The sequence below is a fragment of the Vigna unguiculata genome, chromosome 1 (assembly GCF_037176805.1).
Source record: "Vigna unguiculata cultivar grain cowpea cultivar isolate G323 ecotype 2 chromosome 1, ASM3717680v1, whole genome shotgun sequence".
NCBI lineage: Eukaryota > Viridiplantae > Streptophyta > Magnoliopsida > Fabales > Fabaceae > Vigna > Vigna unguiculata.
In genome coordinates, this window is record NC_140792.1 from 47,001,111 (window position 1) to 47,022,056 (window position 20,946).

Below are 20,946 nucleotides of genomic sequence, written 5' to 3' on the forward strand. Positions count from 1 at the left end.
TTTGTTGGGTACACAAAGAGGCTCGATTTTGATAAAACATAAGTGTCGAAGTAGGAGTTTCCGACGGTTGAAACCACCATGCATTGAACCTCTTGCACCGTTAAGGGTTTTGTTGGACTAGGATAAGTTGGGTGCCATGAATCTGCTGCAATCCTATTTCAGAAGAAAGGTTTCAGGGTCTCCAAGAACGCGTTGCAGCACTGCGTAGAACAGGCCTCGGTTCAAGCGTGACCCGAGACAGAAAAATGCTTTACGACTTCGATCCACATCTAAGGCCAAAAGTCATCCCTTTTGGCCTCGCCCCAATATGCTTCGTTTCTGGAACCGGAGCAGAATATAAAAAACAACCGGGACCAAAGATCCTTATTGTACTGGTGATGATACATCAAAATAGTATAAACAAATCAAACATAATCATGAAATATATATGAGATGTGAAGAAATTTTAACAAAATTTGTAACTCCCATCGAAATGACTAAGAATAAAATGGGTGTGAATAATTATGATACGTTACCGATAAAACGGTGTAGATATATAAATATATATTAGTTTGGTGGACATGAACCAAGATACCTTTGTGAGCTATATAAAGAGGACATCCAATGTACTATTCCACAGAAACAAGTGGGAGTTTGGAGTTGGGTACAGAAATGTGTTCTTCTGATTCTGCTCTGTGTGAAGAAGTCACTGTCCTCTCAAAATGCTCCATAGTCCCTCACCAAAACTCCACTCTCGGAGACCTCAAACTCTCCATCTCAGACCTTAACATGTTTTTGGCTCACTACATCCAAAAGGGTTGTCTCTTCACCACCCCATCTCTCCCCTCTCACACTCTTATCCCTCACCTCACCAACGCGCTTTCTCGCACGCTCTCAATTTTCCCTCCATTAGCTGGCCGATTCAAAACTCATGCCGACGGCCACGTCTACATCGCATGCAACGACGCCGGCGTCGATTTCATCCACGCCACCGCCAACAATCTCTCTGTCACCGACCTCCTGTCGCCGTCGGATGTCCACCCGGCCTTTAAGAAATTCTTCCCTTTCCACCACAAAATCAGTTACACCGCCCATTCCTCCCCCATCATGGCCATTCAGGTCACTGAACTCACTGACGGTATTTTCATCGGTTGCGCCGTCTGCCATGCTGTTACCGATGGTTCCTCCTTTTGGAACTTCTTCAACATCTTTTTGTTAGCAGAGAGAGATGCAGAGAAGAGTATAATGCATACACTGATAGAGAGTAAGAGAAATTAGAATGTATTTCTCATATCACAGAAGGTGGAAGATACAGAGTATTTATACAGAAACAGAAACGGAAACGGAAACGGAAACGCAACAGAAGCTATTAACTGCCACACTTAATGCAGTTATTACAGTTATGATATTTTGAGTTACAATAACAACACACCCCTCTTAATCCAAAATATTAATCAATTTCAAACCCAGCAGCTCTCTCAACTTTTCAAATCTGTTTTGTCTTAGAGCTTTTGTAAACACATCAGCTACTTGATCCTCTGTAGGGCAGTACACCAGCTCCAATCTGCCTTGGCTTACTTGATCTCTTAAAAAGTGGAACTTTGTTTCTATGTGTTTACTTCTTCCATGACATACGGGATTTTTTGACAAACTGATGGCAGATTTGTTGTCCACCAGAAGCTGAATTGGTTCTCTGCACTCAAGTTTCAGCTCCTTAATAAGTGCTGTAAGCCATAGACATTGGCAGGCTGTTTCAGCAGAGGCAATATATTCTGCTTCACAAGAGGACAAGGCTACAACATTCTGTTTCTTGGAGCACCACGAGATAGGTGCATGCATGTACTTGAAGAAATACCCAAATGTACTCCTTCGATCCATTCTATCCCCACACCAGTCTGAATCAGTCCAGACCTCCATATTTCCTTCAACTTGACTTGTTCTTCTTGGAAAGAAAAGTCCAAGTTCTGTTGTTCCCTTTAAGTATCTGAGTATATGTTTTGCTGCAGCTAAGTGTGATGTCCTTGGGCTGTTCATGAAGCGACTAACCAAACCAACCCCATAGCTGATATCTGGTCTGCTATTACAAACATATCTTAGAGACCCTACAACTTGTTTATAGAGGGTAGCATCAACCAGCCTTTCATCTGTTGCTTCACACAGTTTCAGATTGGCAATCACAGGTATAGGAACTGGATTGCAATCTGCCATGTGGAATTTACTTAAAACTCCACTGATATACCTCCTCTGATGCAGCAAAATTCCTTTGGAAGTGTGTTTGAACTCCAGACCAAGAAAGTAATTCAATCTCCCAAGATCAGTCATTTCAAATTCTGAATTCATCTTCTGTTTGAATAGCTCAATTTCAGCTTGTGAATCTCCTGTCACCAGTAAATCATCAACATATAGGCAAATCAGCAGCAAATTATTGGGTGAGAAGACTTTCACATATACTCCATATTCAACTGTACATTTATTGAATCCAATCTGCAGCAGAAATGCATCAATGCATTTGTTCCAGGCACGTGGGGCCTGCTTTAAGCCATATAAAGCTTTGTGCAGTCTGAACACTTTATGTTCTTCTCCCTTTCTTTCGAATCCTGGTGGCTGCCTCACATAAACCTCCTCCTCTAGAGGTCCATTTAAGAAAGCTGATTTGACATCAAGCTGACTTATTTCCCAACCTTTCCAGCTTGCAACAGCTATAACAAGCCTTACTGTTTCAAGCCTTGCAACTGGTGCAAAGACATCCGTGAAATCAATTCCTGGTTTCTGCAGAAAACCTTTTGCCACCAGTCGGGCCTTATGTTTTGCTATGTTTCCATCTGGTTTAAACTTGGTTTTGAACACCCATTTAACATCAATGGGATGTTTATGGAGAGGCAAGTCTACTAATTCCCAAGTCTTGTTCTTCTCTATGGACTTTAATTCTTCAAGCATGGCCTCCTTCCATTCTCTTATGTCAACAGCTTGCTCCCACATTAATGGTTCTGAATCAGCCAGAAATGCCAGATGCACAAGTTCTCCATCATCTCTAATTTCACAATCAGCCATAACTTCATGATCTGTTAGTCTAGTGGAAGGAAATTTCACCCTCTGTGACCTTCTGTTGGTGTTATCTCCACTGTTTGTGCTGGTTGTGGCAGCAGCTTTGTCTTCAAGCAGACACGGGATGTAGCTTTTCTCAGCAGTTACTGCCACGGGCTCCCAATTCCACTTTGCAGCTTCATCAACAATGACATCTCTACTTATCACAATTTGCTTCTTTTCTGGATTATACAATTTGTAGGCACCAGTTGAGTGGTATCCAACCAGTATAAGGTCCTCACTTCTATCTTCAAGCTTCTTACGTTTTTCTGCTGGTATGTGCATATGGCAAACTGATCCAAAAATTCTGAGGTGGTGAACAACAGGTTTTTCTCCTGTCCAAGCTTCTTCAGGGGTACAATCTGTCAAGGCTCTTGTAGGACACCTGTTTAGTACATAGGCAGCTGTAGAGATTGCCTCTCCCCAGAAATAGTGTGGTAGCCCCTTTCCTTTTATCATACATCTACACATGTCAAGTAGCATCCTGTTTCTCCTCTCAGCAACCCCATTATGTTGGGGGGTGTAAGGTGCTATCACTTCATGATGTATCCCCTTTGATTCACAAAATTCCAATACTTCTTTTGAATTAAACTCACCTCCTCCATCAGTTCGGAACACTTTTAATTTCAAACCAGATTGTCTTTCTACTGATGCACAGAACTTCACAAAATTTCCAAACACCTCTTTCTTTTCTTTCAACAAATAGAGCCATATTTTCCTGGTCCATTCATCCACAAAGATAAGAAAATACCTATTGCCCCCAAGTGAGAGTGTATCAAAAGGACCACACACATCCGAGTACACAATGTCAAGTGGCTGTTTTGATCTCTTTGGTGCACACTTCTTAAACTCCTTTCGAGTTTGTTTGCCAACGATGCAACCTTCACAAGTTTTATCAGGAACATGAATCAGTGGCAGTCCACTTACTAACTTCTTGCTGCTTAATTGACCCAAACTCTTGAAGTTTAGGTGCCCGAATCTGTAGTGCCAAAGCCATCCTTCCTCTTCAACATTCATTGATGCTAGACACTGGATAGCTGTTGCATTGAGGTTGATCTTAAAAGTTCTGTTTCGTGACAGTGGAGTTCTAAGAATCAACCTTTGTTGTCCATCATACACCTCTATGTGATTTTTCTGCATTGACATAGTATAACCCTTCTCCAGTAATTGTCCCAAACTTAACAGATTATTCTTCATGTTGGGAACATACAACACATCACTCATGTAAGCAATTTTACCATCCTTTCGAGTGATCATAACTTTGCCAACTCCTTCTGCTGTTATTGTGCTGTTGTCCGCGAATCTGACACTGCTTCTTACGCTTGGGTCAAGATCTATCAGCCACTCTCTCCTCCCTGTCATGTGGTTGGAACATCCTGTGTCCAAATACCAACAGGACTCGTCTTCTCCACTGTTTGTTGTGACCATTAACAACACATGATCAGATTCACTATCACTCTCGTCTTGGGCAAGATGTGCTTCATCACCTTTCTTGTTCTTCTTGCTTGAACTGTTGTGCCAACATTCATAGGAATAATGGCCAAACTTATCACACGTATAGCACTGTACCTTCCTTTTGTCATATGGTTTCTTGCCTCTACCTCTGCCATGTCTTCCTCCTCCTCTGGTACCATCATTTTGGCTAGTTCCAGATTCATCCACTGACTGCTCAGAATATTCTCCAAATCTGCCTCCACTCCTGCCACCCCGTGATCTCGCTCTTCCTCTTCTACCACCACGTCCTCGAAAACGTTGATTATCAACCCTAGTACTGAAGGCTTGATCAGTACTTTTCTCACTGTTCTTTCTTTCAATCAGCCGCTGCTCATGAGCTTCCAAAGAATTTTGCAATTCTTCAAGACTCATTGTCGTAAGATCCTTGCACTCTTCAATGGCGACAACGATGTGATCATACTGGGGTGTAAGTGTTCGAAGGATTTTAGCCACAACCTTACTGTTCTTCACAGGTTCATCACAGGCTCTCATGGAATTGACCAAAACTTGCAACCTTCCAAGATAGTCTGCAACTGATTCTTGATCTTTCATGCACAGTAATTCATACTGTCGCTGCAGGGACTGTAGTTTAACTGCCTTAATTTTTCCAGCATTACCATATGTGTCTTGTAAGATGTTCCATATCTCCTTGGATGTTGTGGCTTTTGAGATTTTCTGGAAAACAGTGGCAGATACACACTGGTGCAGTAACATCCGAGCTTTGCAATCCAGCCTTCGACTCTCCTTGTATGCATTTTTTGTTTCATCTGTAGCATTCTTGGCTGGTTCTTGCAGTCCTTTCTTTACGATATCATCCACCTCCTGGAAACCAAGAATGGCTTCCATCTTGACACACCAATCACCATAACTTGTGCCATCGAACACAGGTAAGTTGCCAGAAATCACGCCTCCAGCAGCCATGAAGCTAATACACGCAGCAAGCTTCTATCACACTAAGCCACACCCTCAGATCCTCCGGGGTCGGAAGGGCTCTTGATACCACTGTTAGCAGAGAGAGATGCAGAGAAGAGTATAATGCATACACTGATAGAGAGTAAGAGAAATTAGAATGTATTTCTCATATCACAGAAGGTGGAAGATACAGAGTATTTATACAGAAACAGAAACGGAAACGGAAACGGAAACGCAACAGAAGCTATTAACTGCCACACTTAATGCAGTTATTACAGTTATGATATTTTGAGTTACAATAACAACACTTTTCTGCAGTTTCTCGAGAAGGACTCATATCTCCCTCTAGGCTCCCGGAGTTTCACCGGGAATCAATCCTCATGTCGAAAGTCGTTCTCCGAATGCCCCAAGGTAATAATCCACTTCTTCATTTTTTTCCATAATAACAAAAGCTAATTTATTTTAACAAAAAAAAAAAGATTTAAAATCATTTAATTCAAATAATTTAATACGTATATCTTACTATGCAATGTAAGGTGTGAAGCACGCATTGAGTTAATTTTCACCTTATAATTTTTTTTGCTAGAATAAGTTAAATTTAAAGTCAGTTATTAGATTATAAAATATTTGAAAAAATATCGAATACAAAATTTTAGCTATTGAGATTGAAAGAAAATCTTACACTCACTGAAAACCTTGAGTAATTAAACAAAAAAATTAACGGAAATGAATTTCAGCATGAATTTGCATCTTAAAATTTACAAATAGAGTTTTTTTGTTTAAGTAGAACTCAAGGTCACCTTCGATGTTGACGCGCCCTTTCGCGAGAGAATCTTCAGTTTCAGCCGTGAATCGATTCAGAAGTTGAAAGGCTCAGTGAACAAGAGTAGGAAAATGTTTGGAGCAGGAAAAGAGGTGGTGGATGTTGAGTTAATGGCGAAGCTGAGCAATGACACAGAATTGAAAAAGGTGACAGAGGGCGAAACGACAGAGATTTCTTCGTTTCAGGCCTTGTGCGCGCTGATGTGGCGTTGCGTGACTAGAGCAAGGAATTTAGAGAAGGGTAAAACGACGACGCTCCGAATGGCAGTTAATGTTCGGCAACGTTCGGAGCCTAAATTGGGGGATTGTTACTTCGGGAATGCGATTCAAAGCATCGTGACGGTTGCAGCAGTTGGTGACGTCGTGTCCATGGACCTTGGCTGGTGTGCGGAACAGGTGCACAAGAGCGTGAAGGCGTTCAGTAGTGATACGGTGCGTCGTAACGTGGAGAATTGGGAGCGTGAGCCAAAGTGCTTCGAGTTAGGGAACCATGACGGTGCCACCGTGCAGATGGGAAGCTCGCCAAGATTTCCGATGTACGACAACGATTTCGGGTGGGGACGACCATTGGCCATGCGAAGTGGTGGAGCTAACAAGTTCGATGGAAAATTGTCGGCGTTTCCCGGGAGATATGGCGGTGGCAGCACCGATTTGGAAGTGGTTTTGGCGCCGGACACGATGGCGCGTCTGGAGTCTGATCCTGAGTTCATGATTTACTTGTGTGGAGAATAGGAACACATGTTTGAATCTTAAATAGCTCTTGACTTTTTTAAATTTAGGTTTTGAATTCTGATTTTGTTGTATGAACCCTTATCTCTACATCATTGTGACCTTCTTTCTTATTCGTCCTGTTATTAATTATTGTTTTCTGTTCCAAAAATTATAGTTTCTCTTTAATTTCTGAGTGGCCCTTTCTTCTTCATTTTTTCTTTTCTGGTAATATATAAAGTGTTGGTTTCATAGTATTTTCCTTCATTTTTTTTATTTACTTCCATTGTTTTCAAAAATTTAATTTAATCTTAAATTTATTTTAAATAACTGAATTTTTTTTTTTTTGCGATATAAGATCCCTCTGTAAGGATCTGTTTTGTGACGAAGACGATATGGAGCACCAGAAAATCTTGAAGGTGTTTAGAATCCTCATGCCAAAAATTAGACATTTTGAAACAATGTCCACTGTAGAGGCCCTTTAGCCAAACAATCTTTAGCAACCTAAAAATACAATAGGTTTAATTGTAACTTTGGTTATATAATTTACAAAATTCAATATTTTAGTGCCTAAATTTTTTTCGGTGCTATGATTATATCATGTATAAAAAAATTACAGATATAATTAAAAAATAAGGATGAAAGTTGCCTATGTTTTTTAAAAAATAAAATAAATAATATAAACTAAATTTATAAATTTTAAAAATTTAGAAACCAAAATTATAATCTATTTAATATTGCGGTCAACTCTACATGTAATAACGCTTTTATTTAAACTTTAACCTGACCATAAAATTATATTTTATTTTGAAAATAATAAATATTTAGTGGCGTTTTGCTATGTATTGTTATTGCATTTAATGCGTGAATCAATGTCGCTTTTAATGATATTTTCTGGCTGGCGTTCCTTTATGTTTATTCAACTGTTACTTCACATTATTTTATGTGTTGTTTAGTTTTTTTTACATATATAAAGAAATAATAAATTTTAGGAATTTTGTTAATAAATAAATTTACCTTCGTCTTTAAGAATACAATTTTGAATCCATAATTACATAACACTGTAACATCGCATTAAAAGATATGAAATTATTAAACAAGATAATTATTAAACATTGACATGTAACTATTATATTATAATCATATATATATATATATATATATATATATATATATATATATATATTTTGTTTGATAAATTTTGACAGGTCTTTTTACTTTTTTTTGTAACTTAAAATTTAATTATTTTTTAATAATTATATAAAAAAATTCGTATATATTTTTTATTTTATTTTTAAAAATATTTTAAGAAATATTAAAAATTTTAAAATACATAATCTTTAAAAAAATTAACATTAAAAAATGAAAAATAATAAACTAAAAAAATGATTAAAATTCAAAAAAATTAAACTTTAAATAAAATTGAAAAAGTTAAAACAGAATATCCGGAAGCCCACAACCTTCATTGGATTTCGATATTCAGAAGAAACATTTATCGAAAGTAGTTTTGGACGTGAAATCTGCGCAACAAAGGGCTAAAGGGCTTTTTTGAATTTAAAAAGTGTTTAAAGGTGTAGAAGAAAATTTTGAGGTGCAGGGAAGAAACCCTTGTAAAGTGTTCAAAGAACTCTTGAATTTTTTCAATTCCTCCTCTTCAAAGTTTTTTTTTTTTAAAGGGAAAGCAACCAAAGTAAGGGAAATTTGTTTGCACGTTAATTTTCTTCATTTATTTATAGATTTGAATGGAATTGTAAGTTGAGCTTGTTATACCATGGATTCCCATTAGTAAATGAAAGGTGTTGGGTAAATTTTGTCTGAGTCAATGATGTATTACTAACATGGATTTCCACCTGTAGATGTTCGGTTGACAGATTTTTAAATTTTCAATGTTTTGTGTAGTAATTATTCAGCAACAATTAAGTTAAAAGCTCAATAACGTCTGCTATATCATATAGGATCATATTATATATATAAAAAAAAAAAAGGTAAAATAGTGCATGTAAAAGCATTTTCTTTTAAGAAAAATCGGTGAAACATAACTTGTATGCCGTCATGGTGAACTAGTTCTCTGACAGTAAGAAAATGACTCCCAAATGTTTTACCCAAGGGAAATTACCTTCGAAGACTCCAAGCATTTGTCGAATTTACTATATTTATCCATTTTTCTATATTGTTGATGTAGATCGTCTTATTAGTTAACTTTTCCAACGCCAGAAATTTTTATTCTCGTTATACAAAATGATTATTATTTAAATTCAAGATGGTATGTTTCGAAAAATAGAAACTCTGGGGCAACATGTCAGAAATATAAAACTAGCAAGTAATTTACAATCTAATCTAAATCAAAACAATTTACAATTGCAATGATCACATAGTTACATACTTGCAGGTGATACATGCAATCTTAGCTAACATGGTTCAATCTATTGCCTGGTCGATAAACCATAGCATGGCATGTTATATGATTTCTTCCTAGTCGCAACTCGGAACAATGTACGGGATTCAGCGGATTCCGGTCAATTAAAAATCAGAAAAAATTTACCAGGGCAAAACATTAATTTCTGAAATCTTAATTTGTTTTAATAACGAATTCTTTAACAGTCGTTTCCAAAACTACCAAACAAAGAAAATGAGCAACGTAATGAAGAGTATACTACATGGAACACCGGAACAAGCATAAAAGGATCATTATGCCATGTTAGGTGTAAGTTCTCTAATCCGACAAAAGTAATAAAAAAAAAGTGTTAACAATCTCAATCCAAGTATTCAATAACATTGAGTTCCGAATATCACAATCCATCAAAACTTATGCAGCTGCACTCGGCACTGTAACTGACTTTGAGTCTTCTGCCCGTTCGTGTTCTTTGTTAAGCATCTGAAATAACATTTCAATAAATAAAGACATGAAACACAGTAAATCAGTAATGATTTGGGAACCTCTTTCACTTGACAAGATTAACTCATCATTTGTTAACGCAGAGAATCAATGAGTTTCAGTAGTTTGAATCCAAGAATCCAAACTGATTGTTTTTTATTTTTAACCTAATCAAACTCGATGTGATTAGCTTGAGAATTAGATTTATGCACTACAAAAACTCAACAAAATCAATATTGTAAGTCTATTATCATTATGGACGGAATTTTATTGTACAATCGTGTTTTTTTTTTTTTAACTGTTACGTTATTCAGTCCGTGTAAGCCGATTACAATAAGACGTAATTTACCCCTTTTAATGACAACATTACGCGAGTTTTTTTTTGGACAAATTGTATTCGTTCTATTCCTAAAATAAAATTCTGCACATTTGTATAACGATGGACTCATTGATCCGAACCAACCAGTTCTTGATTGGTTCCGGATCGTCCAATTTAAAAAAGAAAAATTCAAACCGATAAAAATTGATTGGTTCAGATTTCATTTTCCTCAAATCCAATTCAAAGTAACCCATGTACAGCCCTAGGCTCATCAAGTGTCTAGCCTATTAAATACTAAACTTTAATATACAAATGGAGAACTAATTATTTCCAAAACCTGGCAACAATTTATATTCTCATAATATGGTAACAAATTAAGTAATTAATTAATCAGCATGCATAAATGATTCTTGCGGCAAAGTTTAAGGAATTGTATCTAACCTTGTTGTTAATCAAGTTGTGGAGTGCAATTACACTTCTAATGAGAGACGAGAGGTATATTACCAGCATCATATCATTGGTTTTCACTACACAAGACAGATCAACGATTTAAAAGAGATATTCTAGAAAAACATGACATTGAAAAATACAAGGCACAAATCATAACCTGCAAACGCCTTGATAAGATCAGCCACGTTAAGATTTGGTAGCAGGTTAAACACGTCCTGCAAATTGTAATTAGAAATGGGATGGTTAGAAAGAATAGTGTAGCATAAGAAGAAAAAAAAGGGAAAAAGAATGCTTCTATTATTCCAAACAATTATGCCTTCCAGCCATTAATGTCACAATACATGCTTTGTTAGTTTTGTTACAAAAGTTTCCAAATTAAACTAGGAAATTCGGATCAGCAGAAAATACTTGATTAAGATTCTTGAACTAATTGATAACAATGTTAATAATCCAGCATTTACTGAGCCTGAATATGAGAAACAAACCTGCAGATGGTACAGGATCTCATGGTTTAATGGAAGCTTTCCATCAATAACAAGGTCAAGGTAACTCCTTATCTCTTTAAGTCTAGCATCCAAACCCTTCAAGGCTGTAAGTTTTGCACTTACCTAAGTAAAAATTACTTTGTCAATACTCAACATCAATTATTTTTCTTTTAAAAGGACAACAAAAGTATTAGCAGTGAAAAAACAAATAGAATAATCAGGAAAAGAGAACACAAAGTGAAAGGAATTAATAAGGACGTGTCATTAGGAAAAAATAAAACCTCAGTTGCAAGGGTGCTAATGGTTGTATCCTTTACATCTCTAAGTAAATGTTCCACTCCTGCACATGGGTAAGAAGAATAAAAAGAAGAGAGGAATTGGTTACCCAACTGTATGGATAATAAAATTGAAAATTTTCAACAGAATAAAAAAATAAAAATTACAGCAGTTTTATGTTTAATGGCATGGAATACCTATTTCTTCAACTTCATGAGCTGCAATCTCCGATGGCACATGTACAAAGACCTTTTGGCTTTTTTGGGTGGCATTCTGTATTCAGAATAAACTATATGTAACTTTCTTTGACTACTAATTAATTTAGTGATGAGCAAAAACTAGCTCCCTTCCAACCATCATATACAGCAAGAACACTTTTGCAATAATATAAGTAAAAAGTATAAAAATTTCTATCACAGAGATAAAAGACATAACTTCTACCTCTTTAACCTCTTCAACAGCGTAATATGCTTTTGTTGGGATTCCCAATTCCTTGGGTTCAACATCAATGATAACCAAGACAGGATTTGGAACATAACTGCAATCATTATAAGTTTGGTCAATTTGGATAAAGATTAGGATAAGGACAGAATGAATCAAAGAGCTTAAGAGTAACACGTCCCAGTTATATATATATATATATATATTGTAAAACTAGGAAATATTAACTACTAAAGGAAGTGACGAAAAGACATGGCATTGAAATATTATTATACACAGGTTTTCGGATCAAAAACATACTCATTAAATAAGCCATGAATGTCAAGGTCATTTTCACGCAGCTTTGGACCTGTGCTATACCACCCCACAACATGCTCCTTTGCTGTAAACAAAAATAATCCATGCTCAATTATATTCGAGTATTCAATTGTAATAAAATAAAGGAAATACAAATTCTCCCAACTCATACCATTTATTCTTTTAAACATGGAAAACATTGATTCATGGTAATTGTGGTCCAGAAACCAGATGCTAGGATCTTTGTCATCTTCTTCAAACGGCACTGTCAATAAGAGAACTAAGAAGTGAGCAATGTTGGCAATATTAAGATCACACTTGGGATCCTGAGGAGGATCGCAAGATCGTAAAACATATGATCCTATCAGGGTTAGGACGATTTTACCAAAATGTAAAATCGTACCACTATATAACACAGAAAAACACACGTAAAGAAAATAGGTAAGAAATAGATAATAGCATCAATAAAGAAAACATAAAACTGAAATTTAATAACCATGACATCCAAAGAGACTCATAATATAATTAGTCGCGTAAATATCCACCATTTCCAGACCCATTGCCCAAAAAAAGCCAATGTTCAGTTATTACAAAGCAAACCAAAATACTAAACCGGTAACAGCGTCCAGAAATGAGAAAGTTGTGAAGGGAATCGAAAAGAAAGGGTCAAGGGAGATGGTACAGGACGGCTTATGAAAGCAAGGCAGGCGAGTGAAAGAGAATGTGCTATGAGCGGCTGTTATGGTGCAGAAGAAAGCATAGATGAACATGAACCTGTAAAGGGCTTGGACACATATAAACAAGGGTGGAATAGCAGCTGCGACGCATGAACAACGGAGTCGAAACAAATAGCCTCAAAACTTAAAGAAATTGATCAGCGACATGCTACTGCTCTCAGCTTCGTTTTACTAAGAAAACATGTTTTTTAAGGTCTCTTAAGGTAATTACAATCTTGGGCGCCACGCTAAATAAACCTAGTCAGACATTAAATTTACATTATGTAACTCAAGATAAAGCTCCTAACAGGTTGCGTATAAGTTCAAGAGATTTAAGTCCAGCGAGAGAGGTTTTAGTGTCGAAATTTCTTTAACCAAATTTCAGGATCAAAAAACTCGCGCGATCTCACTAATATATATTACCGCGACAAAATTAGGGCACAAATCCTCGCAACAACTCCAACAACTATTGAGTAAAGGAATGCGGTAATGGAAAAAGAAAAGGACAGATCCGAACCGGCGTAGCTGTTGGTAACGTCAACGGTGCCTTTGAAAGAAGAGCCGAGCAAAACGCCGACGACGCGCTTGCGCGTGTCCTTGGCGACTCTATTGTAGTTGTCGACGATGCTAAGAAGCACGAGCGGGTGAACCACGACCTTCTCGATTGGTCGAGATGAGATTTGCTGCGTCTTTATCACGTCCATTGCAATTCCAGAAACTCGAAGTTCCCTTTATCTTTCTCCTCTACTTCTTCTTCGTCTTCCAACTTCAATTCTTTTCTTCCCCCTCTCCTCTCTTCTGTTCTGCGCCCCACTCACCTCCTTTGCCTTTTCTTCTACTTTTCTTTGCGTGTTGTGTTGGATTGGGCTCTCATCTTCCTATTTTATTCAATCTCCGATTTTTGTACAACGGCCCACTCTTTTCTCTTTAAGCTACATTGGGCCTCAGGCCCAATATTAAATCGAAACTTCCGGCATCCGTTTGTTACGTTGCTAGTATATATATTTTCCAGTAAAAATAATTACTTTTTATTAGTTAAAATTTATTAAAATTATTTTATTTTATTATATTTATTCAAAAATTATTTTTTATTTGAGTAAAGTTTGATACCGATATTAAAGAAAATTACTGAAGGTACCACTGGGATTAAATCTAAGGCTTGTCACTCGTAGCATTAAATATTACCCTTTTTAATAAAAATTGTACACTTTTAAATTTTTTAGATGATATATTGCATGCGAAACAGGGCAATATATATCACGGTCTTCTGAAATTATTGTAGGTCATCTTAAACACTACAGTGTTTTGAATTAGTTTTATATGATAAATCAATGTCATTCCCATCGTGACAACATTTTGTATCATTTATTACACACATTTGAGTGTATAAGATTCATGATATTCAAGATAGGAGCAGACCCGAGGCATGACTCATTTATAACCATATAGTAAAATTATTATTGGTATCCTTTAAGCATTCCAAGGTGACATCTCTCATGAGGATGCGAGTTATTAGAGAATCCCAAGCATTGAAGATATCAAAGGATAATCCAACAGAGTATACTCAAAAAAACAAAAAAAAAAACACCAACATGAACGAACATGCAGAGAAGAATGTCCAAGCATTTCCAATATTTAACTAGGTAAATATTAATATCAAGATACAACTTTTTTTTTAACATTTCATAATGCATTTCCTTTATTGTAAACCTAATAACAATTTATCAAAGAAAACCCTCCTCTTTTCTAAGCACCACCCCGAAAAGATTCCCATGTTCACATAAAACTCAAGCGAAGATCTAATGGTGGATGGTTCATTTGTTCCTCCTCCGTGTACGAAAACATTGTATTATCCCTGCAGTCACTTGCATGAACCTTCGTACTCTTTGATTCTGATTCACCAAAAGAGTTCAGGGGGAATAGTTGAAGAGTCTCAGTCACTTTCTCAGCCTCAGAAACGTCATAAAGCTGAGTAAAATCTGCTAAAAGAAACAGATCAAATTACACATTAGATCAACAACCAAGCAAGTTGTGTTGTGTTTGGCGTTTGAAAAAAGATTGTGGCACTTACTTTGCGTGAAAAAATTCATGGAGATGGAGTTTTCAGTACGAATCACATCCTTATCAACCTTGCGACGCTTTTGTCTTTCCCTGGCCTTATGGTTCTGAAACCAATAGAAAACGTTTTTGCTCTCAATCTTACCATAAAAACTGAGCTGGTTAGAGATCTTTTGAATCTGATCAGTGCTTGGGGTGCGGAGTCCAGAACTGAACAGTTGAGTCAGAACCTTAGCCTGCTCAGTTGTGGGATTCCAACGCCCACACTTGGTGCCAGTGGCACTAACTCTATTACCACCAACATTTTCACCTCTAAAACAAAAATCTGACATGCCCTCTTCCATATAATTTCACTACCAGAAGCCTCTCAAAGATTCTGTGCCTCTGAACACAAAACTTTACCTCTGAGCTTCTGAACCATAAAGATCTCAGTCCGTGTGCATTTATAATACCATGACTCAATAATCTAGAGCCAAAATCTGACCTTTTCCTCTTGGTTTTTTGTATTGCTTCTGGGGCATTACAGATCAAACATTATGTTTTATAACTCATATTGTCTTATTGAATTTAGGAAATATGAGACTAATGAACAACACTGAGCAACATATGTACTTTGGTTTAGCCTAGTTTTTTGTGCTAATAAAGAAGTGGAAAAGATAAAGACATGCGCAAAAGCAGCCACTATTCAACGTTTTGGTCCGGGGCAGAAAACATGTATGTTTCATTTGTGGTGATTAAACTATTACGTAGTTTGTGCTATGGAAACATAATTAAATGTTTTCCATTTCTCGTGCTAATCTGCTTAGACACAATACTGAGTTTTTTCGTTAAAGAGAACAATTGTTGCTAAGTTTGTACTATTATAATATATGTATAAAGTGGTCGTTATGTGTCTTTGTGTAATTTTCAATGCTTTATGTTTCACCAATTATACTCATGAGATTAATCCAATTCCATGAAGACGTGTGAGTTAAGCCAAAATTTGATTTTAAAAGAAGTGGTTGTCTGCTAAAGTTCATAAAGAATGGTCTAAAGTAGTTTGATATCTAAGTGTGAAGGAGGGGCAAAGGGAAGTGAAAGTCAAAGTTGCATATTGTTTGATCTCTTTTGGACTATTGTGATCAGAGTAAAGACTGACACAGATACGAGTTAGGTTGACTAGTTTTCATGGAAAACTTCTTTTTAAGATGTGAAAACATTCACTAGAGACAACAGAGTCACCCAATTGATTGATTTTAGAGGAACAATTCAAGACCTACAAAAAGGAGAGTAACTTGGCTTTTCTTATGTCACTTTCTCTTGTCTTTTGTACTTGTCTTTCAAACAGGGACTCAAACTTCTTTTCCTTCTTCGTTTGGTCCAATTTAATCGGCTATTATGTATAATAGCTTTTAAGCCTAGGAAATAGGGATACATACATGTGTGATGAAAATTGAAATATTCTTGAGATTTATGCAGTAGTAATACGTGTCCTTCTATGACATTGCATTGCAAAAAAAAAAAAACACACTAAGCACCGGTAAAAATGATGTGAATTTATCCATACAAGTGTTATTCCACATCACAGATAGAGCAATAAAAATGCATTTTAATATCAAAGAAGGTATATACGGAAAAGACAAAACATTAAATAAGCTATTAACAAATTCTAATTATATAAAATATAAAGCAGAGTACGATGAAATAGCAGTAGTAACATGCATTACTACAGTTTGGTAGTGAAGAAGGAGTGAGGGCACTTCCTACAATTCCCGAGAATGTGTGTTCAATTCACGAGTAACATTTTGTCTGTTCATAGTTGGCAACAAGGGCTTTGGCTACTCTAACTTGTAGGATTTTTGGACTCAAGTTGTTAACCCGTCCTCGAATGTTAGGCACTAGTTATTTGTCATACACAAAAATACCTCATCGAGCAGCTAAGAAGTCTTTCCCAGAGTCAACCACACGGCATTTAAGAAGGTTAAGTGTTTCAAGTGCTTCGTTCCAATACAATCAAATCTCATTGAGTAAAATTCTATTATTTTTTGGATGAAATAAAGTGATAAAAAGGAAAATTACACAAAAAGTAATTAATCAGTTTTTCTGACAAATAAGTCATCATTGTAATTATTAAATACTTCATTATAATAAAATGGTTAGTAAACTTCTAAATGCCTCTGTTCACAATTTCTTGAAGAAAATGTTAAACAAAATTTATAGTTGATCCATGTATTTTTAAATAATTATGATAATGGTCTATAATAAAAGACAAGATTTAACATTTATCCACCTACGCATAATATACGTACTTTGTTTGTGGCCGATGAATAAAATATAGTTTCGTAAACCGAAGATTAATATATTGTGTAAATGAGAACTATTAACCCAATTATATAAAAGTTCACGTAGATAATTTAGATAGCATGAGGAATAAAATTAATTTTCAGTTAAACTTGATGAACGAAAAATATGGTTAACCGTTCAAATAAAAATCGTATTTATTTAGAAAATCAAGGACCAAATAGACCACCAATACTCATTTCAATTATTAAATTGGTTGTTTATATGAATATTTGATCCTATTACTCCCACGTTGAGACTAAAATACTGTCTCTTATGGAAGTCTAAAGGCGAAGGGTTTAGAATAAAAATTAGTAGCGTGAAATGTGAATGCTGGACGTCTTTTGTATCAGCCGTGTCTTTTATACTTTCTTGTCTCCACTTTTCTCAATGCTTTTCTACAATCACTATCCTACCAATTAACACAAAACACTGCCTCTTTCACATTTCTTTATTCAATTTAAATAAAAATGTAATTTCATTATATATATATATATATATATATATATATATATATATATATATGAAAAATCAATGTCTTTAGAGTCATACGGCATCAAACGGTGTTAGGAAAAGCGCACATTCTATCAAAACGTGCGTGTGAACAGTGACCCCGATTAATGTTCATATTCTTAGCAACACTGCAAATCAATAAAGTTAGGTTAAATTTGAAAAAAAAAAGAATATGAAAGTAGACAAACTAATAGGGATAGGACAAAATGATGTCACAACTTGTTTTAAACGAAAGAGATGTTTGGAAGAAAATGGAGTCGGTTCCAATGAGTAACAACAATTTGCAATTATGTATGTGAACAGTGTAGAGGCTCTTAATTTATTGATGGGAAGAAATCCAATGAGTGTTGAGTATGTAGTCGTACAAATCCCGGAAGAGAAACTATATGCCCTCAATACCGTAGTCGTTTGCTTGCATTTTCCCGACCAAATAGGCCCTCAAATTCTAACCTAGGATTCTCCGATCTATGTATCTGTAAATGACAGTGACGCCGAGAAAATTTTTATTTGGTGCAGAGATAGGGACTTATCTAGTTTTTTTGGGAATAAAAATAGGAGTGAGGGAAAACTAGTTAATACTGATTGAAAATCAGCATTTCCCAAGCAAATTGATTTACACCGAAGCGATACCAATCCAGGTAGAATGATTGACTTTGTAATCCTTAACAGATCATTAATTTACTAAGGATGAAAGGAAAGGAAATGCTAAATTAACAATGCACACACTTAATTACTGTAATGGCGATATATTGCCTTCGTCCAAACTTTAAACATCACATTTTTGGGTCGAAAATAAACTCGTGCCCGTGGGTATCACCCGAACCCGTCCCCGTTTTGACGGGGAATCCCCGCTTTGACTGAGTATGGGTATGGGTATGGATAATACCCGAAATTTTCAACTGGGGATGGGATATATATATACCCGCCCAAATACCCGTCCCCGCTTAAATTACTAAACTATTTATAATTTATTAAATAATCTAAAAAATATATATAAATAAATAATATATTTACACATAAAATAAAATATAATATAATATAATATAATATAATATAATATAATATAGTATATATACATATAAATAAAATATACTTTTATATATATATATATATATTTACACATATACATGTAATATAATATAATATAATATAATATAATATACATATAATATATATACATAATAATATAATATAATATATATAATATATACGTATAAAACAAATTAATCATTTAACTAGTAAGATCTTTTATAAATAAATTTATAACATTACAAATTTATAAAAATTTAAAAAAAAAAAAAAAATATATATATATATATATATATATATATATATATATATAAAAGCATAAAATATCTACGCATATACATATAATATATATACATAATAATATAATATATATTATTATATTTATATTATTATATAATATAATATAATATATACTTAAAATAAATACATATCTATAAATATATATATATATATATATATATATATATATATATATATATATATATATATATATATATATAAACATAAGATATCCACACATATAATATATAATATAATATAATATAATATATATAAATAATTATATATATATATATATATATAAACATAAGATATCCACACATATAATATATATATACATAGTAATATAATATATAATATAATATAATATATAATATAATATAATATAATATAATATATATATATATATATATATATATATATAACATATTTCTCATTCTCTTTGTTTTTTGTTATATAACATATTGGCAATTGCTTCAGTTTTAGATCCAAGGTACAAGATGGACATGTTAGAATATTATTTTTATAAATTGTATGGTAATGATTTTGATCTGAAACTTAGTAGGATTCGTCAAATGTGCTATAATTTGGTTTTGGAATATCAATCAAAAAAGAATGAAACTTCTTCTTATAGAGCTACATCATTGGAGTTGGGAAAGGATGTTGATAATTATGCGAATGAATTTTTAGAGTTTATGGCAAAAAAGAAAAAATCTAGAACTACAGTTATGAAAACAGAGTTGGATTATTACTTGGAAGAAGATAATTTTCCGGTTACACAAGAATTTGATATCCTATCATGGTGGAAAACAAATGGGTTAAAGTTTCCAACCCTTTAAGCAATTGCAATGGATGTTTTAGCTATTCCAATAACAACTGTAGCTTCTGAATCTGCTTTTAGTACTGGTGGTCAGATATTAACTTCTCACCGTAGTCGACTTCATCATATTACTATAGAGGCTTTGATGTGTACAAGAAGTTGGATATGGAACTCAAACCATCTAGGTAAGTTACTCAAATTTATTAATATTTTTTGTTAGTATTTTTTGTGAATTCTCATCTAATATTCTACATTTGGTGTTTGTAGGTGTTAAAAAATTAAAAGGAAAAGATGTTCTCATGAGTGAAAATGAATCTGATGAAGAAGGTACATTATATTCTAGTAATTAAAATTTTCAATTTCAATTATTATATCATATCTAATTTTTCATTTTTTTTCTATGTGTAGGTGGATCGAATGCAAATGAAACCACTGATCATTTGTAAAATTAATAAATATTTTGGTTATTATAAAATTTTAGTAATGTGTAATTTTTTAGCTTTTATATAATTATTTGAATTTTATTTAGTTGTTATTTGATACTTTAATTTGAGATTTATACTATTATAATATTTTTCTTAATATTTGACATCATGAAAATCAAAAAGAGTATGTTATTTTAATATTGAATATTTTGATAGTATCATGATTCCGTTGGTGTGATTTTTAAATTTTTTTTATAAAAAATATTTAATTGATATATGGAACAATAAAAAAATGGGTATGGGTATGAGTATAAGAAAATACCCGTTACCCGGTGGGGATGGGTCAAAAGTTGTATACCCGTTGGGTTTGAGGATGGGGATGAATTTTTATTATGGGGATGGGATCATGATACCCGTACCCGCCCCGTTGCCATCCCTACACAGTAGCTATTAAAAAACAAATAATAAAAAAATAGAAATAAAAGAGAAAATCATTTAAACTGCATGCTGTCGGCAAAAAAGTATAAAATAATTACATTTCAAAGGAAAATGCATCTATGGCTTCTTCCCCCTAATTGAAATAGAGCAATCTGTCCTTTAAAATATAATAAGAATATAATATAGCAATGTAAAAGTTTTAACATT

At 34.4% G+C, this 20,946-nt stretch overlaps 3 protein-coding genes across 4 annotated transcripts; 1 reads left to right on the forward strand and 2 right to left on the reverse strand.

Moving 5' to 3' along the window:
• The first annotated feature begins 608 nt into the window (after positions 1–608).
• LOC114163421 (putative acetyltransferase At3g50280) lies at positions 609–7,196 on the forward strand. The gene is made up of 3 exons (XM_085675311.1): positions 609–1,219; positions 5,788–5,880; positions 6,257–7,196. The coding sequence occupies exons 1-3, from the start codon at positions 652–654 to the stop codon at positions 7,021–7,023; spliced, it is 1,428 nt and encodes a 475-aa protein (XP_085531437.1). The 5' UTR covers positions 609–651; the 3' UTR covers positions 7,024–7,196.
• A 2,361-nt stretch (positions 7,197–9,557) lies between these two features.
• On the reverse strand, positions 9,558–13,690 carry LOC114179401 (26S proteasome non-ATPase regulatory subunit 7 homolog A). The gene is made up of 10 exons (XM_028065772.2): positions 13,376–13,690; positions 12,315–12,407; positions 12,146–12,227; positions 11,846–11,942; positions 11,602–11,677; positions 11,410–11,468; positions 11,129–11,251; positions 10,801–10,858; positions 10,635–10,720; positions 9,558–9,874 (listed from the first exon to the last, which is right to left on the reverse strand). Exons 1-10 carry the CDS (start codon positions 13,560–13,562, stop codon positions 9,806–9,808), a joined length of 930 nt encoding a protein of 309 aa, XP_027921573.1. The 5' UTR covers positions 13,563–13,690; the 3' UTR covers positions 9,558–9,805.
• Positions 13,691–14,483: 793 nt separating this feature from the next.
• LOC114163079 (WUSCHEL-related homeobox 5-like) lies at positions 14,484–15,523 on the reverse strand. 2 transcript variants are annotated; one of them, XM_028047162.2, is made up of 2 exons: positions 14,930–15,523; positions 14,484–14,837 (listed from the first exon to the last, which is right to left on the reverse strand). In XM_028047162.2, the coding sequence occupies exons 1-2, from the start codon at positions 15,258–15,260 to the stop codon at positions 14,635–14,637; spliced, it is 534 nt and encodes a 177-aa protein (XP_027902963.1). In that variant the 5' UTR covers positions 15,261–15,523; the 3' UTR covers positions 14,484–14,634. The 2 variants fall into 2 exon arrangements, with proteins under 2 accessions (XP_027902963.1, XP_027902955.1); XM_028047154.2 differs by having other exon boundaries at positions 14,484–14,840.
• Between the last annotated feature and the right edge of the window lie 5,423 nt (positions 15,524–20,946).